Below are 27,559 nucleotides of genomic sequence, written 5' to 3' on the forward strand. Positions count from 1 at the left end.
AGGGATGCAATGCTGACCGAGCAAAAAATTGTTGGGAGCCCATTTAAATTTTTGTGGTGCATTACCAGACATTATGTTGTGTATTAACGTGCACTGCTTTGCAGCAGCCCATAAAAAAATGGACCGTTGGCAAAATGGAATGTCCTGAAAACCAGATATGCCACAAAATTCTCAAGCAATGCACCATATCTCTCTATGGTTCTTTGCTGTGCATTGTGGTACACTAAAATGCATGTGTGTTGACTTAGAAGTTCTGCAAGGAGCTCTATTGCCAGGACAAACAGTAGGGGTGAAAGTGGGCTTCTCGGTTCTCGGCCTTTTGGCTAAGATCAAGTGTAGTATCTGTTCTTATCAGTGTCCAGTGGGGGTGCTCCCGGCCATTCTAACTTTGCGGGGATGGCTGTTGTATAGTACCCTCACTGGTATGATGGGGGTCCGGAAGGCTAGTACCAGAGGGACAGAAACCGGGGAGCGCCACGAGTTATGCTGGGGCCCTGGGAGTAATTCCTCCGAGAAGACTGGAAAGACCCAGTACCTCCTGATTTGGACGGATCTACCTTGGTCTGGCCAGGGGCTGAGGAGGCAGAAAGTCCGCAAACTCGGTGCCCCCTGAGTAGATGCTCTCAGGGGTGCCACTAGTAACACCTGGGTGTGGGACCCCACTGTGTGAACATGGCACATGGTCACTGTTTTTACATTCTTTTTGCACAGCGCCCTAAGGACCAGGCCTTTTGGCTAAGTCCAGGGCAATTTTTGCTACGGGCCTCAGGGCCTGGTCTGTGCACTATTTGGCACGGTACCACTTTTTTATTTTTTGTTTATTTAATTTATTTACACCTCCCACGTTTGTCACTTTTTCTTTCGCTTATGTGTGTGTTTTCACGGATGGAGGGTGTGGGTCCTCGGGCCTACCCTGAAGTCTAGGGGGAGGATGTGTGACCTTTTGGTTCCTTCCTCCCCTGATCCCTAGGGGGCTTTTCTTCGGGAGAGCCCCCTGACCAAGTACTGTGTGTCTGGCTTCGGCTGGACACAAGGAACGGTGGTCCACCAGGCCTTTTGGCCAGGAGGACCAATTGGGAACCTTGTCCCCGTCAGGAGCTTCGTGCCCTGGGGGATCAGGGTAAGCGGTCCAAGCCCCTTTAGGGGTAGGACACAGCACACCCCTAAGTGCACTTTTTCGTGTGGTGTTTTGCACTTGCACTGTTTTTGTGATACACTTACAGGTTTTTCGTTTATAGTTGCACGTTTGCGGACTTAAAAAAAAAGGGGTGAAAGTGGGCACTTTCCTTCACTTCCTATTGCCTCTTTGTATAGGGAATGAGTCTGCGACATGGTCATCAACTCAGATACAGGCCTGCTGTTGCATGTAAAGAATTCGTATCCATGTTATAAAGACCTCCCCAAATTCAAAAGCCTGTAAAACGCAAACCAGACAGGGCCATTTGATGGAATCTATCTGTTGAAGGATATCTGGGGGGTATCCAAAGCATTTGTCAGTTGCAGATTGGTAAACAGTTTGCTCAGATTAATGTGTGTGAAGCGACTAGGGATGAAGCCCGTTTGATCAGATTTTACCACCAAGGTCATCACGAAGTTAAAGTGACTGGCTAGAATTAGATAGGATCTTAAGGTCTGTATTAATCAAGGATATGGGATGAAAGGATTCACAGATTAGTACAAATAAGGCTTCTCTCACAGTAGCAGGCAGTACTTTGTCTTCAAAAATGGCTTCATAAAGTAACTACAAATGGGGTACCAAATAGTCTTTTTGAGCAATATACGGGGAAGCCGTCCTATGGCTAAGTGCCTGTGTGTGCTGACTTAATGTATCAGGACAGTATTCAAAATGAATGACAGCACAATACACAATGGACAGATAAAAATGGGCCTTAAACATTTAAGTATTTCAGTGACAAGGGGGAGGGGATAGAGGCAACTGTGGAGATATTGGGCCCATTTTTCCAGAAGGTCAAACACTGGCAAACCTATCACTAAAGCAACTGTTGGCTACTTTTTAACAATCATCTAACTTACAGTACTCTATTAGATAACAAAAGAGACAGTCATGAGGTATTGAGATTGGAAATATTTCCTTGTCACTTCCGATCAATTATTACTAAAAATTTGCTATCTCTTCAATGAAGATATGCATTTAAAATGAGTAACATACAATGACATGAACAAGCCTTGGGGTCTCTGTAGCCGGCTCATTCCTGATTATCCTACAGACTGGGATTTCCCAGAGTAGTTGCACAGCCTCAGGCAAGGGATGGATGGTGTTTCAGCAAATGACAGTCAGCTATGAGCAAAGGAGGAATTTTCTCTATGAAAGCTTTATATACATCTTATGTTTTCCATTGCTAAACAAACATTATGGTCTCAGTAAAACATGTGACCTGTGTGGTATCTGGATTTCCCTTCAGGCCATTTACCTACCGCTGGAAATATCATGACTAATTTATCTGAACTTAGTGCTCTTACAGCTACATAAATGTTTGATTCATTATTACACAAATCGTTGCTATACAAATGTAGAATTTGGACCGAAATTGCATGTTACTGCCAAGCAGTGAGAATGCCTAGCCCATATTGTGGTTTTTACATTTATTTAAACATATTACAAAAACATAGACTTGTCTTAATTGAATCTATCAAAGCTAAGTAAATACAAGTGTACAAGTTAGGTTGTTGTTTCATGCTTCTGACAAATTTTGGAAATGCCCGATTTTTTTCTCACTCCAGGGCTTGTCCTATTCTGAACCACAATAAGAGTCTTGCATTATGTGGCGTAGTTGCACCACATAGAGGCACAGGAGATAAGCTTCACCCAAAACGCATGGTGTGCGCTGTAATAATTAACGGACAATGAAGAGAATAATGCATAGTAGGGAACTACCCTTGATGACACCAAGATGAAACAACGTCATTGTTTGCCAGGGTCTCCAAAAGTGAAATCTCCGCACTTGATTTCACAGGCCAAGAACCTTCCACAGCCATAACTAAGGGTTTTCCCTCAACCTCTAACATTTTTTGCTTTTTACATGCATCAGGAGGAGGTACATTTTTTCCAAGTGAAGCAAAAGTAGGAAGACTTTGACACTGGTGTTATGTAAAAGATATAAGGGGTAATTTATTCATTAAAGTAATATCCAAAATTAATTCAAAAATCAGTTTGAAGTGGAATATGTATTTAATGGGTTAGTCCAAACCAGTTTTTAGTTCATTTAGTTATTTTAGGTTTTGGTAGATTCTGGAACGTTAAAACGATACTAAAGGTTTAATTTTTATTTTCTTTAAATAATAAACATCATACTTGCTCTGTGCGTTTTGCACAGAACAGCCCCGATTCTCCTGTTCTCTGGACCCCCAACGGCGTTCCTGGCCCCTCCCCCCTGCTAAGTGCCCTCAGAGCAAGCTGCATTCTACTGAGCTGCCTCTGTGTGTTCATAAGACACACAGTGCATAGTTTGGCCTTGCCCTCTCTCCCTCCTCACTGGCTGTGATTGACAACAGTGGCTAATGGCTCCCACTCCTGTCTCTTAGCCAAAAAGGATGGAGAGCCCCTGGAGAGCCACTGCTCTTGTTTACATGGCTGGATCAAGATTGGGCTCACGTAAGTTTTGGTGGGAGCTGAGGGGGTAGCTGCATACTGAAGGTTTTTTTACCTTCATGAATTGGATGCATGGAGGAAAAAAAACCTTCAGCCTTTAGAACCACTTTAAATCACCTGACAGTTTCTTATATCTCTCTGGCCAAGGCAGAGGCAGAAAAGCTACCCACCCTGCATGTCATTAGGGAAGGAGGTGGGGGGGCAGCTGAGGCAGGAGCGTCTTCTGCATCTTTATCGTCCGGCTATCTCCTGCACTGATAAGACCGAACTTTCAAATAGACTGACCAGTCCTATAGCTCATGCTGTGTAATTAACAGAGCTCTGCTGGCTGTCTCAGGGCTCTGATGATTAAACAGGGAACACTTTACAGGATTAAGCTTTCAGTTTGGTATCCTTGCCCTGTGTGTGAAAGGACCTTGTCCCTTCACTGCTCTTGAGGAGTGCAATGTTTAGAGATCTGTTTCTGAATAACTATTGTGGTCATGAAGGCAGGATCCCATTTTCCTGTTGGATGTTGAACTGATATTACACTGAAATCCCTCTTCATGCACCCCAACTGCATCCATTAGATGCAGTTGCAGCACACAGCCTCATATACTTCGATGGTGCACATTGGCAGACAGTACATGTCTTACTTGTTTGCCACAATGCAAATTCTTGCTGCCCCTACATTGTGCATGGGAATGTCAGGCAGCCATTGCTGAGTTTTGACCACCTGAGAAGATGGTCACAAGTGTGAAAATGGCCTGTCCATATATTAGGTCAGTCTCTCTGGCCAGCCTTATGCATAAACATGCACACCCAAGTCATTTAAGCTATACATGTTTACACTATAAAGACAATAGTGGAAACAATGGAGAGAACCTAGGAGGATTTAGCATTGTCTGTTGGTGCCATACACAATGGATTTTTGTCCAAAGTGGCTTAAGTGTCCAGGTCAAGTGATTGTAATCTCATGGCAAGCTCAATTTATAAAGACATAAATAGACACATAAGAAACAGACCAAGCAGGCTTTGGAGAGGAATCTAAGAGAAAAGTGTTCCTTTGTAGACTCCATAGTTGTCAGAGGTTGAAGAAGTCTTATTGGATGCTGCAACTTCTGGTGACTTTTGGCAGCCATATTGGTGTTGGACTCTATAAATTAGGGTGCCTACAAATGAAGTGAGTGGATAGGTAAGGGAGAGAGACCCTGTTTGTCAGTAAGAGTTACAAGCACAGAGGTTCCCGAGCGAGCAGTGCAGGGACACTACTTGTTCTCCACAGACATTCCAGTATCCGGATCCGCAACTGGGAGATATCTTTACCATCTCTTCAGCAGAAGCTGTCTTCTGGTAAAACAGGCTAAACCTGGAACTATACTGAGGAAACACTATGCCATTGCCAAATAATTTGCAGCTGCAATACTGTGCCTTTTCTGAGTTCTATATTACAACTGTATGAACATCCTGCTTGCATATATGTAACTATAGCTATTCTGCAAATACCTCTGTAAATCTTATCACAATACACAAAATATTATACTACATCCCAAACTGTGTGTATGATATCTCCCAAGTTGGGGACCAAAGCGTCTGGTTACCCCCTATAAACCTCCACCCACCCCTTAAATAGTAAGGGTCTAATTCTCATTTGTCTAGAGGGATATAGCAGAGAGGAATCCTGACCTTATTCCTTGCCTCCCTGGCAGCTAGCACTCTAATCTACTCCAAACTCAGCCCCAGACACATACAATGTAGAACCACTGGTCTTGCATTGTATATGATTGACTATCTAGGAAGAGTGGCTTTGATGGGCTTTGATGTAGGAAGCCTGCTGGAGCCCACCCACATTCTGGAGTAATGAACAATGGAGGACAGTGCTGGTTGCCAGGGGAAGCAAAGAATATGGTAATATATATAGTGAAGCCTGTGCAGTGGACTGTGGTTAATGTGGAAATGAACTGTGAATAATACGAACACTCCCAAAGATAAACAATAACCTAAACAGAAAAGATAAACTACTTTCACCCTTGAAAGTGATATATTCAGCAAAAAGTTCTTTTCATTTCCCCTCTATACCTTTTCCTAACCAAAAAGATATCCAGACTTAAATGTGCAATCTTAATTACCCCAATGGTGGATGTGTATTTGGGGTAATTAAGATTGCACATTTAAGTCTGGATATCTTTTTGGTTAGGAAAAGGTATAGAGGGGAAATGAAAAGAACATTTTGCTGGAAATGAACTGGCTTCTGCTAGCAATACCACAAATGTGTGAAATACAAAACAATGTGTACATACAAACATAAATAACTGCTGCGCTGCCACTAATGAGTGAATGTGCCACACTATGTTCATAGCTTATAAAACTTAAAATGTGCCCCTCCACCTCAGGGTCTTAATGCAACCTTGTAATATAGAAATTGGTTAAATGCCCCATGTGCTTAGTCCAGTGCTGTCAATAGTGTTAAATGAGTGATATATTGTTCAATTAGTGTACCAATCATGAACATCAATATTCCCAGTATGAATCAGGGGCATTCAAAAACATCAAACCATAAATATATCATGTCCTCCCCGTCTGCTCACACCAGCCCGCTCTAATAGACAAGCTGAGTACCTTGTTTACTGTACGCTCTCAGGCCCGTCTGTAACTGAATGTGGCTTGTCTGTTAGAGAGGGCCAGTGTGAGCAGACGGGGAGGACATGAACGTGCCCGTGAGGCGGTGGAGGAGTATTGAGGATGGTCTGGAGGTTTTTCGCATATGGAGTCTGTAATTAGCGGATAGATGCATCAAGGTCATACAGACAGCCAATTGCTGCAGGAGTGTGCTGAAGCATCAAATGCGCAGTCTGACCTACCTATGCAGGCGGTCAACATCTTGTGGGGAGTGGGGCTCTGGAGGGGGAACACTAAGCAGAGCACCTATCACTAAGTTTGTCACGGATAAGAAGGCTGTCACGGCATCACCTAGTTTCACATTGGATGTGGATGGGGGAGTTTCTCACATTGGGACTTTACGTATTTGAATGAACTTGCCTACAAATGCACTGTGTTTAAGTATATTTATGGTTTGATGTTTTTGAATGCCACTGATTTATACTGGGAATATTGATGTTCATGATTGGTACACTAATTGAACAATATTTCACTCATTTAACACTATTGACAGCACTGGACTAAGCACGTAGGGCATTTAACCAATTTCTATATTACAAGGTTGCATTAAGACCCTGAGGTGGAGGGGCACATTTTAAGTTTATAGGCTATAGAGGTATATGTTTATGTGTGGGCCACTATCACGAACGTAGTGTGGCACATTCACTCATTAGTGGCAGCATAGCAGTTATTTATGTTTGAAAGAATAAGGTAAGTATTTGTATTTACTCTTTCTCCCTAGCCAAACAATCAATTACCCCTTACAGTCCATGGGGGAACCCAATGCATATGTAACTTTAAATATAAAAAAACTATATGCCAAACTTTTTTCATTTTAGATAGTGTGAGGCAGGTTATAACCCCTGTTAGTTTTTTTTTTTTTTTAGTCTGCCACCTGTGTCCAATTGGGGAGATTTCCATTCTCCTCTTTTCTCATATTCAAAACAGGAAGTGAAGGAGAATCCTTGCAAAGTGAGGAAATCCCTGGTTGTCCATATCATCAAAACGAGTGTCCCACTCTTAGATTTCCCCTCCATTGCTGTTCTGGTGACAACCCAAAGCTTAGGATTTCCTTTCACTTTAAATTTTGGTGTAAATGGTAAATAGAATAAATAGAGAGTGTGAATCTCCCTGACAAGGGCACAGACAGCAGTATAAACCCAACAGAGGGCTAATTTCTCTCCACTCTATACAAAATGAAAAAAATAGTGTTGTGTTTAATTATACTTTAATGACATCCTGGAGTTGGATTATACAAATGGTAGCAGGCAGCACTATTTAATGGAGTGTTGTGGGAGTTCATAGGCATTTCAGATTGTTTGTAAACTGCAGAAAAGGGTTAATAAGAGGGCAGTTTTTTAAACATCCAACCCCTCCCTTCTTAAATTAAGAATTAAACTGCACCCTGCTGGTTAATGTGAGGCTATTTTGCTTAAAAAAAAGTTGAATTAAATGTTTACCTGGAGATCCTCTTTATATTTTTGTAAACAGTTGATAAGATCAAGTCTGTTGTTAATATCAGTTGCACTATTTCATTACTTTTTTAAGGGCTCATTCACACGATTATAGTTTATTAGTGCACACGCGTTAAAGCTCATTGTGTTAAGGTAGACCATTCTTTTGAACTGGCTGCCTAACAAACAGGAAAAATGCCTGTACCATATCTGGAAGAGCACTGCAACACGTTTGTGCATTGCCATATGTTGTGCCCTCCACAAGGTGTGTTGGGTTGGCATACAGACAGGGCCGCTGATAAGGCAGTACAGCCAGCCCTCCTGTACTGGGCCCAAGCCTCATCAGTACAAAACAGGGGCCAGGGCACCTGCAGAGAAGGAGGGCTGGCTGCCAGCTTCTCCTCCTGTTTCTCCCTCTGGCTACGCTGCAGGGGAATCAGCTTTAGGATCTGTGCCCCCTTCCACCTGCTGTCGGATCCTCCATGTGTCCCCCTCCCCCGCAGCACTGCTGGCTTCCCTTCTCTCCTCTCTCACTGGCTGCTGCAGGAGTGGGGGGCAGTACATATGTCATATTTACCGGGCCCTTCCTTTCTTGAATGAACACAGTGAGCGATCAGTACTGATCAGTTCTGTGTCCATTCATCACTGAAGCATAGTATACTGTGTTTACTATGCTTCAGTTTGTGCATTAACAGAAAATCTCAGAGAGCTTCATATTCATTCACTGTCCAGTGAGGCTGCAGAAAAAGAAACTGAAGAATCTATGTCATCATTCCCTTTCTCTGTACAAATGTGAGACATCAGGGGTTTGTTTAACACCTGAAATTTCACCAAAGCTTCCCCAATAGGGCAGTTGATATTTTCAGAGGGGAGGGGCCCTGTCAAGTAGGCTGTATGGGGCCCTGCAATTTTTAACAGCAGCCCTGCATACAGAATGAATGGCACCACATCACACCAATGCAAATAGCATGACTGCAACTTTGTAGCTAAGCACCTGCTATTTAAGCAAATAATTCACAGGAATTCTTGAACCAAGCCCAGGAGATTTAATTCACTAATTCCAGGAATAAGCAAGGAAGATTTAATTTTAATTAGAAAGGAAGATGTTTGGGAGCAGAGCATTCTCATGTTCTCGTGTCACTCATGTTGAGGGGCCTGGGGCCTACCTTTTTTTAAACATTTCACAATTAGCAGAGTGTAATCATGACTTTCTTGTCTGTAATGGTACATTTATTAAATACTTTACCATCCAAAGAATGAATTTAGCAATGTACTTAGTAAGAAAGTTAAGCAACAAACAATAAAATCAGAGAAAGAAAATTTGGCAGGATCACAGAATCTTAGCATGTACAATTAAGGGAAAAATGCCTTTTGAGTTTAAAAACCATAATCACAGACCCTTAAGACTAGGTCAGTCCATACAGTTTAATGGTTGATCTGTCCCATAAGAGTTCATGAATAAACCCATGATCATACCACCATATGTGCACTATTGTAATGGCCTGAGTTGACAGGCTTTGGTCTGCATTAGATGGATGATTAAAATTTAAGTTGAACAGATTTAAGCTGATTTTTAAGGCCCGACTCTGGGGGGAAAAAATATAAACAAAAAAATTCCACCTCCTTCTCCCCAGCCCCAGCTGACGCAGAATATAATACTTATTTTTCTAAGAGGTGATATATGCTGTAAACCAATGGTGGAGAATGATCCTACTTTGTATGTGATGACATGGAAGTTCCTACCCTCATGTCAGTGCTGAAAAGAGAAGGAAAAGTCTGGTGGTTGCTGAGGATCCCTTGGTTAGGGTAGGTATCCCTCTCCATTTTATCATCTCCTAGTAAAACAAACATTATAATCTGCAACAGCTGGTGGACATTTTTATTTATTTTAATTATGCTCTGAATGACATCTTAAAGGAAAACCAGAAAAACTAAGAACCAGAAAAACTGTTACCCTGCAACTGGTTCAGCAATGGTAACATTAACTGTTCCATGGGCCTGGTCTGAAGTTATTTGAAGACGTGCATAATGGGGCTGGTGTATTAAAGAACCTGAGCCTATAATAGCACTAGATGGGTATGAAGAATCTGCAGTGTGAAAATTAGTATGCTAAAGAACGTTCTTGCCATTGGTAACACAATACAATCTAACACACTAAGCAACCAGGAAAACCTCCACAGGTGTTAACTTATGAATTTATCTTTTGACGTTTATGAAACCATCAAGTTAAAATGGATCAGTATTTAAAACAGAAAACACTAAACATAAAAAATTATTCCAAAAAATAATTATTTATTACTTAATTAATACTAAATATATAAAATAATAACCACATATATTTAGGCAATTCAATGAATGCACTACTATAAATTGTACAATCAAAACTTTTCTTGACTATTCACATTTGTAAACATTTTTTCAGCCAAACATGTAGTCTGATGCTTTATAAGTATTTAAGGTTCAGTTGCAGTGTCAATGTCTTTAACATCCCATCCAGCTGTTGGTGGCCAGCACCTGGAGGATTCTTCTTGACTCAATGCTGTACTGGAACTGTGATGTTCCTTGGAAGAAGTAAAGAAGGCCTGCAGAAAAAACACACAATGGTCAACTTTAATAGGAATGACATTTGACTTCTATCTTATTGGAGGTGCATCTAATTCAATGTCCATCATATGACATCCATTATAATTCTCTCCAATATGTTCTTCTAATAGATATTACAGCATTCACAGAACACTGGGATTCATTTAATAAAACTGGAGAGTACTGTGTATAAAAAACAATCAGATTCTAGATTTTATTGTCAAAGCTTAATTGAACATGCTGAAGTTAGATGCCAAGTGGCTATCATGTACAGCTGTACCAGATTCGGAGTGCACCAGTTTTAGTAAATATACCCCACTGAATGCTTGCATTGTATCTTCGGAGGTTAAGGTTTCCTTTTTTACCCAGACTCAAGTTAGTGCAAATATGATATGTTGAGCAGGAGGATTTACCACACCCAATACAAACACAAAAATGTATTTTCTTCTTGCAAGCATAGACTTCTTATCAAGCAAGTTTCTTTCTTATACAGATTTGAGGTATTATAATTCATAGTGTTGTGTGTTAATTTATTTTATATCTTTAATGTGTACAAGTTTAAAAACTGAACTCATATTTGTTTTATTATTTGTATAATATCATTCTTCTAAAATAATTTAGTTCAGGTTGCTTGAAGGACACTGTGTTGCAAAGCTTGCTGGAATTCCTAATGAAAAGCTCAGCAGAAACTCTTCACTTTCTTTATTAAAGTACTGTATGTACAGTTATGTGAGCACACAGCTAGTATTTCTAAGCTGTTAGAAACTGACCGAAATCAACTCTGCAGTCTTTCTTGTGACCTTTGAAACAACACAGTTTAGCACTGTCTGATACTTGTTTTATTTGCAGTAAGAGTTTCATGTTCAGGACAACCTTTCAGGGGTCTAATCAGTACTGCAAGGACCGAGAGGAAGAGGAAGAAGAGGGTAGACCCACGAAAACCTGTCCTGAAAATATAACAGTGCAAAAACATCTTTGAGGATATATGAGAATAAATACATTCACTGTAAAAGCACCTAAAGAGGGCAGGAATGGCTTGCTTTAAATCTTTTTACTTCTTGTTAAGAATGTGTAAATAGTTTATTGACCATAGCCTGGTTATGGGTGCATTTTAAAGCAGACATGTCTGCCCTTCCCTTAGCTACCAATCAAATTAAAGCATTCAAATTCCAACTGTTTCATTTGGTAAAAACAGCTCCAGTTTAGCAGTTTAAGCACTTTTTTGTTTGTCTATTTATATTTGTGTTATATGAATCATACAGAGGGTGTATCATGGTCATTTCAAATTCACAGATGCATGCTCAAGCAAGACCTGGCATCCCTCCAGGCTCATAATCATATTTACCTCTATAATAAACCACAGCATCAATATTTGGACTCATTCCTGGAAATCCTTTAGCAATGAACTTTGGAAATCCTTCATCCACTGATTTTTTGTCTTCGTCATAACTGAAAAGAAAAATGACACCAATGTAACTCATCAGCTGCCATCAATGAATGTATAAAAATAATCCCATAGTACACAAAGGTTTGTCAAGCAAAAAAAGTGACTATACACCCGCCGGCCCATAGAAGTCTATTGATGGACCGATCTGGTCTGCCTGAAAAACAGGCAGGCGGATACCATCGGTCCTCTTGCGTCAAAGGGACCTAAAACTGAAGAGTGCAAAATTTGGTGCAGCTCTGCATAGAAATCAATCAGCCTCTGGGTTTTATTGCCAAAGCTTAATTGACCAAGGTGAGGTTAGAAGCTGACTGACTACCATGCACAGCTGCACCAAATTCTAAGTGCACCAGTTTTAGTAAACCTCCCCAATAGTTACTTTATTCCTTGCAGCTTCTGTAAATCATTCTGTGTGTTTAATTGATGTATCAGTTTGGGCATGAATGGAAAACCTGAATTTCAGGCACTAAGAAGGTCAGTTTGACCAAGAAATGTGTGTATCTATGAAACTGGCATGATCAAAGAAAATAATGCTACTTATAGAATTGTCCTTGATAGAGGAGGCAGCTGCCTTCTTTGGAGTCTTTCAATTGCTTGCAAACTTTAGGAAAGCTAGCTCTACAGAAACATGGTATGGCAGCAGCTTTGCTGGGGATTTGGATGCAAGGTCCAAGTTTCTACCGAAGGGGGGTTTGATATGTGATTAGAGACAGTATGCCTATAGTTTATTTGTAGGGTTTATTGTTATGGACAAACTTTCTAGATGATGCCATGCTGGAAGTGCTAAGTATGTTATTAGGATGCTGGAAGCAGAAAAAACTCAGTTCTAATATTATTGAAGGTGAAAGTTCAGGGGCAGTTATCTTCATCCTTGCTTTACTAGAATGGAAGAAGCTGAATCAAGGATGAGCTTCTAAACAATTCAGCAATGGGTAAGCCTTCATCTTGCCTTAGACTGCTGTGTGTACATTAGGTGACCTTTTGTTGGATTTCATGGCAGTCAATCACCCCAGTGCTGCATGTTAAGTATGATCTGTGGAATACTAACCTCCAGTACTTATTTTTGACGAAGAAGTAAGTCTTTCCCAGGTGCTCCACATGGACAATCGCATCAATTTTCTTAACATTTCTAGGAAATCCCAGCTTGGTGAGGCTTTTAGCTCCTTGTGAAACATCAAATCCATCAAGAGTCCAATATTTGTCCCCTAATTGTAAAATTCAACCTTATTAGATGAAAAGGCAAAAACAGATAGATATGCAAAACAATCACCACTGAACTACATTTAGGGAGTGATGAGTAAGGTAAGTACAGTATATCACTTTATTTCAATCCCCCTAGACATTAGCCTGGGCATTAGCTTTAACCACTTGCTGGCAGTGACTTTATTAGGCTAAAGGTATACTTGAGATTTTTATTAGCTCAGTTGAACTATTGTAGAAATTGATCAGTAAACAAATGGAACAAATGACTCCCCATGGAGTAGTGATTAGTTTGGTATGATACTCCAAAATATGTGACTGACCATCTTCAGGAGTTACTGAATGCTAAAATGGGCTGTATTGCAGCAGGTTAATGAGATGTGGCCAGATTGAAAATCATGTTAGTGCTTACTGTCCATTTGTACATCTGCCTTGCAAACTTCCAGCTAAATGCCAGGCTGCTTAAATCTAGCAAAGGGCATTGTACCCACAAGTGCAGACACTATGTTCCATTTAAGCAATGCAGTGACATCTCTGTGATGACATTTAAAGGGTTAATTCACCTTTTCAGAAAAAAAAATTAGTAACACCCCACCCCTCCCGGTCCCTGCTGTACTTACCTCTGTGGGTGATGAACTGTCAGTGCCCATGCAGCCAGTGTAGCAGTCCAGGGTCCTGATATACTCACTCTTCTTCCCCTTCTTTCTGTAGGGCTTCCGGGACAAATCAGACTGGCTCCAATTGGTCAAAATGGTAACATGGCACTGACCAATCAGAATCACTCTAGTCCATCCTCGAAGCCTTACACAAAGAAGAGGAAGAAAAGCATGGATTTCAAATTGTCACACCACTACACAGATTTGATGGGTACTGACAGCTCAATACTCATAGAGATTCTGTAAATACAGCAAGGACCAGGGTGAACCTACATTTTAAGAAGGCTAAAACCGCATCCAATTTTAACTAGGAGTGCATGCTCAAAACACATTTGTTAGGACTAAAATAACTTTTGTCATTTTATAGCACTGATAATAAAGCATGTCCTCCATTTTACCTTTAAATACAAGAACTTCTCCAGTAATAGGATTCTCATAAGCAGCATCAATGTCATTGGGTAAAGTTGGCCACAGACTCTGGATAAAAAGCAGATCAGCTTCACCTCCTTGTGGATGTTTACGCCATACAAACCTAATGGAAAAAGTCAACAATTACCATTCTTGTACACTATAGTCTGTTAAGGCTGAATTAACGGCACCAAAAGTTTTATCTTAATGTATTCCTCAGTATTCACAGATAGCATAATTCCACATTTGGTGCGCGGAACAGATTAGCAAATCTGGATATACTGTACCTTATTAAAGTAGCAGTGTACTAACAAAGCCTGTGCAGAGAGCAGAACTGTGGGAGGGACCTAGCAAGCTCCACCCAAAAAAAGGCTACCTACAGAAAACTGTAGAGGTGGATACAAGACCAGTCACCCTGCACAATGAAAGAGAGCAACAGTGACTGGTCTTTATTAGCTACTGCACAGAGGCAACATTTCACACTAAATTGCTGCACAGAACTGGAAGAAATACACAAAGCACACTGAGATTTAAGGAAGGACACACATGATTTGTATTTAGACAATAAATGTTTATCCCGGAGTTCAGCTTTAAAGGACCTTTACCCTTTATTTAATTGCATTTTCAGATGTATGCATGTGTGTGCTTGTGTATATAGAAAAAGGGAAAAATATCCAAGCAACTCAGAGATAATCTTTACATTCCTGGAGTGTTTGAACTATCCCCATTTCATCTGTGGGGCTCTCCTAACCTTGAACAATCTTTATGTTACTTTCTGAACTGCCAAGCCGTAGGGAGATGTCAATGCATATCTCCTATTTTTCTATCTTAAACAAAGTGACTTTTATCACAACCGTATTAGTGTTCTCATTATTTGTCAGCTTAAAAAGACACAAAGCTGAGCACATTGAAGAACTGGAATATGCATTCTTACATGATTAAGATGGTGCTGTCTCATCTATGAAGGTGTTTCATTTACACTCCTACTTAAATTTACTTAAAGCTGAACTCTGGGCAAAAAAACTTTAGTAGTTAGTATTTGTTGCCAGCATGGGGACCGGCAGTTGACTTGGCAGAAATTGTTGAATACTAGAGTGTCTACGGACTCTAAATCCAAGTCCCAATTGGTGTCCAAAGAGTAAAAATAAAAAGAGTGAAATATAAATATATCTTCTCAAACACTAAATAATGGCTCTCATGAATGAAACAATCATATCTGTACATAATGACTATCTCTTCACTATATAATGAGAGCTTCACAGCTAAGTGCTGTTACCTGTTTATAAAGAAAAACAATTCTCCTCGGAGGGTGGTGACAGCATCAAACACAAGGTTTTGGTCACATTTGGAAGGGGTGGTGGGTCCTGTTGGCTGCACTTCATCTGAGGTCTTGCCTAAAACAACAGAAGAAAAACTTGAGAAATAAAAATAATGCATCTTATGAAAAAACTGCAATGCATTCTCATATAATGTGATACCTCTCTAATTCCATTATTAATTAATACATTGATTAGAGATTGTCTTACCATAGAGAGATTGGATAGCATCGATGTCATCCTGAGGAAGCTTGAACCGGCTGGGGTCTGTGTGTGGGTAATTGGGGTACATTAATGCCCCAGGGTCTTCAGAATGGTGCAGACCAAGTGAATGTCCAAATTCATGAGCCGCCACCAAAAACAAATTATATTCTAAAATAAAACAGCAACATCAGTAAATCACAAATTCATCATAGAACGAAGACATACATTTCACATAAATTACATACAATGCAAAGATCTTGGTCTTAAAGAATTATCTATATCTTATTATGAAGATCTGTGCTAGGCACTTATCTATATATTCCAGATTTGTTTTTTAAAGCTGGCCATAGATGGTTTGAAAATCGGCTGATTCAGCAGGGAACGGCCGAGATTTGATCCATCTATAGTCAGGCTGAGTTTACCCAAGTGGATCCATCTTCAAAACCAGCATGTTGAATTTCTAGCATAGCTGCTAGCAATAACATATGTGTTCTCCCGGCAGGGACTGTTCCCTATACCTACCTGCCAGGAGAACACAATAGCTCCACCAGAGGAATTACCTGATCAACACTGAAAAACACTGACAATTCATTGATGGGGGAATCAAGCGATTTTTTTTCCTGCAACCCGTGGTTACATGATCTTACACTCTTGCAGTTTATAGTTACATTTTAAAAATAAAAGGCGTTATTCCCAAAGCTTTAACAGGAGGTTAAGGATCTTTATTTATGAACATGTGACAAATTTTCAAATTTCATTTGACTTAGCTGAAAATTTGTACTTTGTGCTTTTTTTTTAAATAAGGATCCTTACCTTGGGGTTAGATTTCTGAATGCATATACAGTATATTTATATTATTAATGACACAGGGTTTATACAGTATAATAATCAATTGACTATATTACTTAGAATACACTATATTTGTTGTGACATTTTTACAGAGCTAATAATGGCTTACGTTGGCTGTTTTTTGTGAATTGTTCATCTTCATCAAAGTGAGCATCCCCACCAATGCCTTTACCAGGCTGAAAAGCATGGGCTAAAACCCCATTAGGTCCATCAAATGGAGAGTTATCACTGTGATCTACAAAAGTCAGAGGACACAAATCAACATCAGACATTGAAATTTAAATTTGTCAAATAATTTAACACTAAAGAGAAAGGGTACCGCTGTTACCTCCAGCTACAAACTTGATCTCAATATCGCATTCTCCATTATAGACTCTGGTGAAGGTTAATGGGGTGACGTCACTCCACACTTTGAAAGCTCTCGCCAAGGAACTCTCCACATCTGCCTGAGGCATGTCTGGTGTGAAATTCACAATCCTTCAAAAGAAATAAAATTCAAAGTTAATTTGTTCTTTGCTCTATGATATTCTCATGAAAAAGTTCATTTTCAATATATTTTAAAGTTTTTTTTTCTAAAATCATCTTAAAATGTTCTCATCTTTGTTGTACTCTCTATGAATCTAATTTGAAGATTCCTCTACTCCTAGTGGGTTTTTTTACCCCTTAGCTGTCTTGACTTAGAGTTGCTGAGATTTAAACCATATGGAGATGTAGAAAGTAATAAACTTACATTGAGAAGAATAAGGGTCTTTGCTATAGGTATAGTATTGGTAAAAGGAGATACAGGCCAGGGACAAAGCCAAATCATTCACAAGACAAGAGATGTAGGTTATTGCAATGCTGCTACCTTGCCTATGGTCCTTAGTCTGCTTTATTCTGTTTCTGGCCAGGGATTGTACCATGTAAATTAAAATTAGGAAACTTAGGTTTGTATGAATAATCACAATAATAATTCCTAGGCAGTGTGTGAGCCTGATTTACTGAATTGTGAGGCTAAAGTAAACTGAAGATGGGTCTCATTAAACAATCTAGCATGACATCAATTTCCATTCACATCTAAATATATGAAGCACAATTTAAAAAAGGTAATGACTTCTTTGAAGGTTGGATGTTTGCGGCAAGCACATCATCGCACTCAACCATGTGGTAGGTTCACTCCACAATTTAGTAAATTAGGGTCAGAGAGTCATTATTAATTTCTAAACTAACAGGGATCTCCCATCTAGAAGTAGTCCTGCTCTCTGGGTTAAGACCACAGATGAGCCTCCCATTAGCTATGTATATAAAGATATCCAGATGAAAAAAAATCTCAAGAAGTACAGAGAGTGAGCAGACCAAGGGTGCTGTCAATGAATCTATCTTTGACAAGACCAAGTTAAGGTGGCTGCAGTCATTTTAGAACCTTCAACTGATCCAGCTATTTCAGCTAGTTGGGTTGAAGAACGTATATCTATGTCTTCCCAATGATTGGTCTTCCCAATGATTATGGCCAAGTTTATTCAGGGGAGGCACTGATAGGCTGTAATGGATTTTTGGCTAGTACAGATTTCTGCACCCTATTTTTTTAGTCTGATGCTTGAATGCTGTTACTATTTGCTACCTACAGATTGTGCTATAATAATCAATGATATAGTAAGATATTTACTTGTAGGTCAGGTCTGTCTTTTGCCAGGCAGAGCTTTTTGGGACTGTACTGTACTGGCCGATGTCATGGACTCCACAGCGAGGTTTCTCCATCATTTCTACAGTCTTACGATCCAGTTTTCCCGTTACATTCAGACCGAAAAACTTCTGCATTTGTTCAAGCTTTTCAATGAAGGGATTTTTGATATTTTTCCTCCCAGTTTTTCCCCCAGTTGCTTTCAGGTCATAAAACTTTTCTAGATATTTCTGAAAATATAAAATAGATCTATTGTAATAAAATTAATTAATTAATACAAGTATAGAACATTTACATATTTAAATCATCGATTTATATTCTATATTCATAATAAAATAATGCAAAACAACACAGATGATGAAAAAAGCAGCAACTAATCAGATTTCAGCATCCGGTGAAAATAATTTTGAATTATTATTTTTTTCTGTTTTGAGATTTTCAAAGCAGCAAACTTTATTGTTTTCCCCCCACTGTGGTTTATTAACACTTACAGAGCAGCTGTATTATTTTGTGTATTTAATATCAGCCTTGAGTTCAGTTTTAAATTTAGGTTTGCATTTTAAAAGGTACTTACACACATAATTAGACAGAGGCCAGTCAAGAAAATTGTTTTTAACTTCTGAAAATGTTTTTATCATGCAAAATGCACACTCATCTTGATTTGATCAAATATTTAATAACAAATGCTACTGCCAATGTTTCCTGATCTCTGGCTTAATGGAAACAAAATACATTTTTGCTTAAGGAACAGCCGTTCTCTGTCTATTGTCCTATTGTCTTTGTTCCTTTTCCACTCCCCTTGTTTTTTGTTTTCAAAAAACCTGATGGTGGAGACACAGACCCCTGTTTTTTTTTAAATATGTGTTTATATATAAAAAATATTTTTTCTTAAAGGGGAAGTAGGACCAAAGCTCTTTTGGCTATTCTTCTTCAGGGAATCAAAGGAGTGCATTTTGTTCTGCACTCCTGTGACCTGGTTTCAGACAACAAAGGGCTAAAGTCCACTGTTGGCTAATGTCACTTAGCTGGTCCAGACTCTGGAGGGATTCCAACTTTGATGTCGGGATTCTCCCAGATACCAGGACCTGCAGCTGGCTCAGCCTCTTAGTATGCTACTGAGAACCTGAGCCAGCCGTTCCACAGCACAGGAGTGCTCGGCAGTCTTTGATCGCTCAGTTTTCAATCTTAGAAGTGGTGGGGGACAGATGTAGCATCAGGCAGATGCTGCATCCACCTAGGTGAGTATAAATGTTTGTTTTATTACAAGCCTGAACTTTTTTATAAAGTTAACCCTAGATGGATCAAACAGCAGGCCATTCCCACTCAATGGTTGAACGGAAATGTTGGGTCATTTTTCTATGATCAACTACTACAACCAATCGGCTGCAGCTTTAATCACTGTATTCTGACAGCAGAAGATAATACAATAGCACAATGGGGAGGATTCCTCCACCTTGCTTGTGTGGATGGGGGAATCCATTCATTTTTTTTCTATCAGCCTGCTGACTAAGCAGAAAAAAAAGACCCAGCTATACCCCACCTTAGTCTATTTTTTTTCCTGTCTGTGTCCCCTTGGGGATATTTCTCTTCATTTCCTCTTCTAGAGATGGAACAAAAAGTGAGAGGAAATCTTTTAGACAGTTGTCATTGAAACAGGGGACCCCCTTGAAAGATGTACCTTCATCTCCCATTCTGGTGACAGCTGTAATATCCCACTGACAATAGTCAATAGTCAATCTGATGGTAAATCTACCCAATGGAGGTAAAGACAGCAATAAAAACAAAGGCTCTAATCCCTATTCTATCCAAAACTAGAAAAGCAAATGCAAAAAAGCAGTAGACAAGTAAGAGTTATTTCAGTTACTACATCACTAGTGTGCGTACTAGATCAGCATTCTAAGAAGAAAATATTACCTCTGCCAATTGTGCGTGTTTGCTTTCTAGGTCATCTTGTGGAGCAGCTGGGAAGGCAGCAGCCAAGGCTGCACAAGACAGGAAGAGGAGTAGAAGACTTGTCATTCTGCTGGATGGGATGTTTCCTCAATCTGAGGTTGTATGCTGATTCCAGACTGCACGGTCGTCTTTATATAGCCCATCCATGTCTCATAACAATATGAGTCATGCTAGTCTTTCCTAATTACCGCAGAAAATCATGACTTCGAGCCAAAAATCTGACACAACTTCAGTTAAGTAATACTATAAAAATCCAGAGTGCTGTGTAAATGACAGGAAATGCATTGCCCCAAGGCTTCCAGGTAGTTATGTCAAACAAACTGCTTACAAAGCATAGGTGATCCTTGTCAGTACATATAACTGCTGGAGTTTAGACCTACATCATGATGATGCCAAGCAGAGTGCCAATGGGGCTATTAATCGTGATCCAGTACCAAGCATAACTTGATTGGCATTAATCCCATGAAAAGTATATACACATTGCTTAATCACTGTCTGTCTGCAAATTCATATTTAAAAAGAAATTTTGTATAAGTGAAAATTGATGGGTGGAGTTAATTGATAGCATGCATGAGTGTTATATCCAGGTTAAGCCAGAATAGTCTTGCAGCCCCTATACCCTTGATGAATGTTCTCCCAGCCAAGGACATTATAGTAAACCAGATTAGTTCTTGCGCTTCTATTTCTGAATTTCCAGAACTATGAGCTATGTGAATGTTATGTACATGAATAAGAAGTAATCAGAGTTCCAACCTGTTGCAGATTTCCAACCCCTAGAGGTCAAGGATGCATTCATTTTCCTTTGTTAGGCTTTTTTCTTTATTTTCATCTGGTGATCTGTCCATTAGCACACTTCGTGTGTGTGCCCTGTCATAGGGTGAAGTAGTAAAGCAGACACCTTTGGATAGCAACATTGTCAGTGTGGGGAAAGGGTAGTGTCAGATGCACTAGCAGACTTAGATGGACTTGACTAACACATTAACCACTTGCCCTCCAGAGGATTTACCCCCCTTCCTGACCAGGCCATTTTTTTTTTAATTCCATAATGTTTTATTGAGAATGGAGATGCAACATAACAGAAAGAAAGGTGTACAGCTGAATACAGTGTATACACGTAAGGCATAAAAGTCACACTCAACTAAGCGACATATGTAATCCTGGAGCACACATTAAACATCGACAAAAAATTATAATGACTTCTCTCCTAAACAGGCATATTGAGTAAGGGAAGAGCATGTATAACATAACATGAAAAAGGTGATATTGAAATCCACTAGTAACCAGAGTCGTCTAATAAGCTCGGTGAGAGGGGCATTTAAGAAAGAAGGGCAAGTATAATGGTATCATATGGTGCATTGTAAATGAGACTACGTGGGGCAGGGTCCTATGCGAAGGAGGGCATGTTGCCATGCAAGCTTCGTTAGTGAGTACAAGCATTGAGAGTTGCATATATTGTACATCGATACAGTATGTGGGAATGGGCAGTTGTGGAGCAGGAGGCATATGTGTGACCAAGAAGGGGACAGACAGAAAAACATCATAGAAGTCAGCTGAGAAGCAAATAAAGGAGATAGAATGTAGAGGGAAAGATGAGAGAAACATAGATGAGAGGAGGAGGGGGAAGATAGGAAGGGAAAAAGAAAGAGAAAGGAGGGGAATGAGAGAGAGGGAAAGGATAACAAAAAGAGAGGAAGGTTGGAAAAGAGGGTAGAGAGGAGAAGAGGGGAAGGTGGGGAGTGAATCGTGGCAGGGAAAAGGCAGGGGAAGGTTGTAGGGAGGGGAGGTAAGGGAGGGTGATGGTAGGAGGGGAAGGGAAGGGGAGAGGGGTGATGGGTTGTAGTCTGGACCTTGAAACAGTCCTTACAAAAGAGAGCCCAATCAAAGAACAAGGCCAATCGTTGTAGAACATAGCGCTATGTGCCCAGGGGTGTGTGGGGTATATTGAAGTACAGTGAAAGGGGACAAATAGATGGCCTATGGGTATGCATGTATAGTCCTCAATGGGGGCTCCCTTCAGGTAGTGCATTGGTGGGAAGTTCCCATAAGTCTATGATATTCAGAGGTAGTTTGAAAATGGGTCCAGCAAGACCAGATATGAGATAATTTTGTTGGGTTATCCTGAGATGTCGCATTCAATTCCTCCATATTCACGATTCTCCCAGGTCGGATAATCCAGTCACGTACCAATGGGACACGAGTAGATCCCCACAGGACTGGGATACAGAGTCTAGCAGCGTTTATCATATGCATTGCCAATGACTTAAAATACAAAGTCTGGGGAGGGAGGTGTGATGGAGAATAAGTTGGGCTGTGGCATATTCGAGAGTGGGAGTGGAGACGGAGGAAGTAATACGATGCACCTCCCTTCAGTAGGGTTGTATAGAAGGGAAACTCCACCAGATATGAAAAAGAGAGCCCACTTCCCCACCACATCTCCAACATTTGTTGGACACTGAGATGTTGAACCGATGAATCCTCGAGGGGGTTCTATACCGACGTGAGAAGAGTTTGTACCCATTTTCCTGGGTGGAAAGGTTGACAGAAACTTTATGAGAGAAAGTAAAGATTTGTTCCCAATCCGATGCCGTCATCTCTACAACTAGGTCTTTTTCCCAAGCTTGGCAAGCAGGAAATGTTTGTGGAACCTCAGTACCAAACAGTAGCAGATATGTAAAGCAGTAAATATACGAGCGCTGGATAACATCTAAAACAACAAACAGGATAAGCAGCCAGCAAAATAAGAGGGAATACCTTAAATCCTCCAATAATATACAAAATAATCAATAAAATGCAGCACTAAAGTATACAGATTAAGATGACGTAAATAAATAAATAAATAAATGAATAAAAGTCTTTAGAAAAAGGTGCAATGTGATAATCGTGGTTCATTAGGTAGCTGTTAGGTTATCGTGACTTCCGTGGCTGTGGAGAAAGAGTATACAATGCACTAACCAGATAGCACAAAGTTTTGTGCGTTGGAGTAAATAAGACCTACTCCAAGGTACTCGGGAAGCGGGAATTCTGCAACCAGGTGAAGTCGTCAGGTGGAGTTGAGTCACCAGATGTCATCAGACCAAGGCAGATTTCCTCATTCCAGTGTAGTGTATAATCATCATATTAGATACATCATGTGGTACGGATTTCAACCACCGGGGGGATCATACACTTAAGTGTAAATCGCCTACCATGTTCCACCTTGAAGGAAGGGGGGGGCTCACAAAATCCAAAAAAATGAGCCCAGAGAGAAAGAAAAAACTCCAATAGTGTAGTATTTATTAGACAAGTGGAGTTACAATTATAAACAAGTAAAAAAACGGACACTTACATCCAGGAATGAATAGAGTAGCATAATAGGTCAGTAATCCATGTACAGGGGGGTCTCACTGACGCGTTTCGTGTAATCACACATTATCAAAGGGAGGCTCCCTTTTTTTTGGATTTTGTGCCCCCCCCTTCCTTCAAGGTGGAACATGGTAGGCGATTTACACTTAAGTGTATGATGCCCCCGGTGGTTGAAATCCGTACCACATGATGTATCTAATATGATGATTATACACTACACTGGAATGAGGAAATGGTCTGATGACATCTGGTGACTCAACTCCACCTGACGACTTCACCTGGTTGCAGAGTTCCCGCTTTCAGAGTACCTTGGAGTAGGTCTTATTTACTCCAACGCACAAAACTTTGTGCTATCTGGTTAGTGTATTGTATACTCATTCTCCACAGCCACGGAAGTCACGATAACCTAACAGCTATCTAATGAACCACAATTATCACATTGCACCTTTTTCTAAAGACTTTTATTCATTTATTTATTTACGTCATCTTAATCTGTATACTTTAGCGCTGCATTTTATTGATTATTTAGTAGCAGATATGTGGTCGACACAAGGTGCCTTTGAGGTTCAGTTTTGACGCAGAGAGTTTCAAAGGGGGTAAGAGGTTAACTGCATTTATGAAGATATGCTAGAGTCTGGAGAAAGTGTTGTAGATGGAGATAGATCCAGAAAGGGAAGGTCTGATTGCACATGGATCTGGCTAGGGGCATGTGGGTCGCCACCTGGCCCTTATGGAAAAAGCGCTTGGCACGCATGTGCCGATGGGGCCAATGACTGGCTAGAAAGGCGTTGTGCATGTCTGGAAGGAATTCCAGGTTCAAGTGTATGGAGGTCAGTGGGCTAGGTATAGAGGAGATGGAAGCTGCCTTACAGGCAGAGTAGAAGGTTTTCAGAGTCGGTCCTAGGACTGGGTGAGAGAAAAGAGTATGGGGGAAACTAGAGGAATCGAAGCAAGGGACGCTTGCGAAAAAAAGTGTTCCAGGTTCACCCAAGCCTTAGTAGATGAATGGACATTCCATTCAGTGATTCTGTAGAGGTGACAGGCCCAATGATATTTTTGGAAGTCTAGGAGCCCAATCCCCCTCTGGATTTGAAGAGCACCAATTGAGAGAAGGAAATACGCGGGTGTTTGTGATCCCAAAGAAAGCTACCTACAGAGAGTAACAAACGTGGGGGACAGGTGAATAGGGAGGGCTTGAAATAGGAAGAGTAGATTGGGAAGTATGTTCATCTTCAGTATGGCTGCTCTCCCAAATCAGGAGAAGCCAGGTAAATGCCATTTCAGTCAGATCGGAGAGAGCAGATAGCAGGGAGGAGGTTTCTTACATAGAGTTCGGAAAGATCACCTGGAAGTTGAATCCCTAGCTATGTGATGGCATCCGTTTTGTGATTGGCAGAAAGAGATCAGTTCTATGGAAAGGGAAATGTTCAAAGCATATGACTTGGAGAAATTAATCTTTAAATTCGATATATTCTGGAAATATGCAAAATCCTTAAGCAGATTGGGCAGAGCAGTATGGGGTTCTGAGAGATAGAGTATGATGTCATCCGTATAAACGGTGATCTTGTAATCACATCCCGCAGCTGAGATGCCCTTAACATCTGGATTAGAACAAAGTCTACAAAGAAGTTGCTCAAGTGTCAGGACAGACAGTAGTGGCGAGAGAGGGCACCCTTGACGCGTGCCATTCCGAAGTGAAAAGGCTTTCGACAGGTGGCTATTTACACGTACTCAGGCTTTCAGGCTAGAATAGAGGGCCATTATAAAATTAAGCATGTGATCTTGGAGGCCAATGGCCTTCAGGATCCCTACCATTTAGTCCCAAGCCACCCTGTCGAAAGCCTTCTCGGCGTCTAGAGAGAGGAAGAATCCGCTGTTTTTAGAAGTGCGTAGTCAGTGATGAAGGTTCAGGGCCTTGATGGTGTTGTCTCTAGCTTCCCTCCCAGGAATAAAGCCCACCTGATCTAAGTTTATGAGGGAAGGCAGAACGGGTAGAAGACGATTAGCTAAAATTTTAAAAGTTTGACGTCAACGTTCAGCAGCGATATGGGCCTGCAGCTGGTCACAGACGTCGCATCTTTATCTCCTTTGGGGATAACCATAATGTGCGCCTCTAAAAAATGATGCTGCAAGGCAGGGATCGTAGAAAAGGTGTTAAAGGCCAACAGGAACGGAACATTCAGTATATCCGGAAATGTTTTGTAATAGGCTAAAGAGAGACCGACAGGGCCAGGACTTTTTCCAGGCTTCATTTGTTTGATTGCTTGTTCCAACTCACAGATGGAGATAGGTCGTTCCAAGTCTTGGGCTGCTTCCTCCAGGATCGATGATGGACTATATAGACATAAGAAGTCAGAAATCACGTTGGCCCTAGACCCATGATGGGTGGAGACTCCGAGGGGAGGTTATACAGGGTATTATAAAAACGCTCGAAATGAGAAGCAATATTCACATTTGAAGTAGCCAGAGAGCCATCAGTGCCCCGTATTCGGTGAACCGTTAATCTTGATTTCTTAGCGCGAAGAGCTCTGGCTAGGAATTTGCCACTTGGCATGCTCATGGAAAAGTTTTTGTGTCAAGATATACCTTCATTTTGTCGCTTTACCCCAAGCCATCAGTGCCCCGTATTCGGTGAACCGTTAATCTCGATTTCTTAGCGCGAAGAGCTCTGGCCAGGAATTTGCCACTTGGCATGCTCATGGAAAAGTTTTTGTGTCAAGATATACCTACATTTTGTCGCTTTACCCAATTCTCCCAAAAGCTTAGATCGAGCCTCAGTCAGTTCAGCCAGAGTCAGAGAAACTTGAGTGCATTTATGGGCCCTTTCCAGAAAAGCAATGCGATCCATAAGGGTATTTATGTGCGCTTGCCGTTCAAGCTTGCATTTTGGGGCCAGGGCAATAGAAGAAGTGTCTGGAGCTTGGTTAATGTTGAAGTATTCCAGAAGATCAGTGCGGATAGTAGCTTCATGAGCTATGTCGGACAAGAAAGAGGCGTCTAGCCGCCACACTTTAGTGCGGGTCTGTCTTTCCGGAAAACGCAATGTGAGCGTAAAGGGATGATGATCCGAGATAAACATTGGCTCAATGGCAGCTTCGTGCAGGTAAGGTAAGTCAGTTTGGGTGAGAAAGAGGTAGTCGATTGTAGAGTAACTGTTTTGTGGCGGGGAGTAAAGCGTGAAATCCTTTACATTAGGGTGCAGAACACACCAGATGTCGTGGAGCAAAAGATATTGGAGTTGTGTGTGGATCTGGCACAGTGCTCTATATGGTAAAAAAGAGGTACCGGAGGAAGAGTCCACTAAAGGGCATAAGGGGACATTAAAGTCTCCCCCCATGATTAGCAATCCTGCCTGAAAAGAGGTAAGTTGGCTACTGATTGAAAAAAGAGGACCTGTTTAACATTGGGGGAGTAAATGGTGCCTAACGTGATCGGTCTATCGGCAAGTTTCCCTTTAAGAAACAGGTAACGTCCATCATGGTCAATTAAGGAATCCATTACAACCAGGGGAAGGTGTTTAGCAATTAGGATTGAAACTCCTTTAGATTTGGCTAAGGAATTGAGAGCATGTTGGGAAGCGTTTTTAGGAATAGAATCTGCACGGAAGTACGTCTCTTGTAGAAAGACAATGTCAGCTTTCTGTTTGTGCATGGAGGAGAGCAATAGAGAACGTTTTTCAGGTTTGTTAAGGCCTTAAGCGTTGAGAGAGAGAGTACTTTCAAGGAGGAGTGGCCTAGTGAGGTTCTGGGAGCCTCCATGATGGAGGGAGCGAGATTACTGGCAGATGAGTCAAGGTCAGTTAAGGAGGGGGGGAGGGAAGAAAGATGCCACAGACCTAGAGAAAGAAGAAAGGAAGGAGGAAAGGACAGGAAGGGAGGGAAAAGAAGAAAAAAAAAGAGGGGGGAGAATGGGGGGGAGGGTAAGTTAAAGGTAGGAGAGAAGGGAGGGAGGGAGGGAGATGGAAGAGGGGTAAAGGGTGATAGGTCAGTAAGGAAGGGCAGAAAGAGAGAGAGAGAAAGGAAAAGGTTACGGGAATGAGAATAGACCAGCTATGTCAAAAATAAGAATGAGAAAGGAGAAGAAGGGGGGAGAAATGTACTGGAAATGGTCAGTAACAGCTCACAGAGCCTACTGTGTGGGGAACAAGAGTATAGTAGAACCAAATGGGGAGAACCCACCATTAGGGGGACCTTAAAAGCTTTGAAAATGAGGGATTAGTGTATCCACCTAATTATGTATTTAA

The 27,559-nt window shown here is 40.9% G+C and overlaps 1 protein-coding gene and 1 pseudogene across 1 annotated transcript; one reads left to right on the forward strand and one right to left on the reverse strand.

The window, feature by feature from the left end:
- Positions 1–303: 303 nt before the first annotated feature.
- Positions 304–419, forward strand: LOC149454621 (U2 spliceosomal RNA; annotated as a pseudogene).
- A 9,554-nt stretch (positions 420–9,973) lies between these two features.
- Positions 9,974–20,083, reverse strand: LOC149454622 (matrix metalloproteinase-18-like). Its single transcript, XM_089687273.1, has 10 exons — positions 19,936–20,083; positions 18,007–18,251; positions 16,690–16,838; positions 16,471–16,596; positions 15,519–15,680; positions 15,269–15,386; positions 13,983–14,116; positions 12,777–12,933; positions 11,630–11,733; positions 9,974–10,283 (listed from the first exon to the last, which is right to left on the reverse strand). Exons 1-10 carry the CDS (start codon positions 20,038–20,040, stop codon positions 10,183–10,185), a joined length of 1,401 nt encoding a protein of 466 aa, XP_089543399.1. The 5' UTR covers positions 20,041–20,083; the 3' UTR covers positions 9,974–10,182.
- Positions 20,084–27,559: the final 7,476 nt, after the last annotated feature.

The sequence above is a fragment of the Staurois parvus genome, unplaced genomic scaffold (assembly GCF_062004578.1).
Source record: "Staurois parvus isolate SC_StPar_1 unplaced genomic scaffold, SC_StPar_1.0 ptg000422l, whole genome shotgun sequence".
NCBI lineage: Eukaryota > Metazoa > Chordata > Amphibia > Anura > Ranidae > Staurois > Staurois parvus.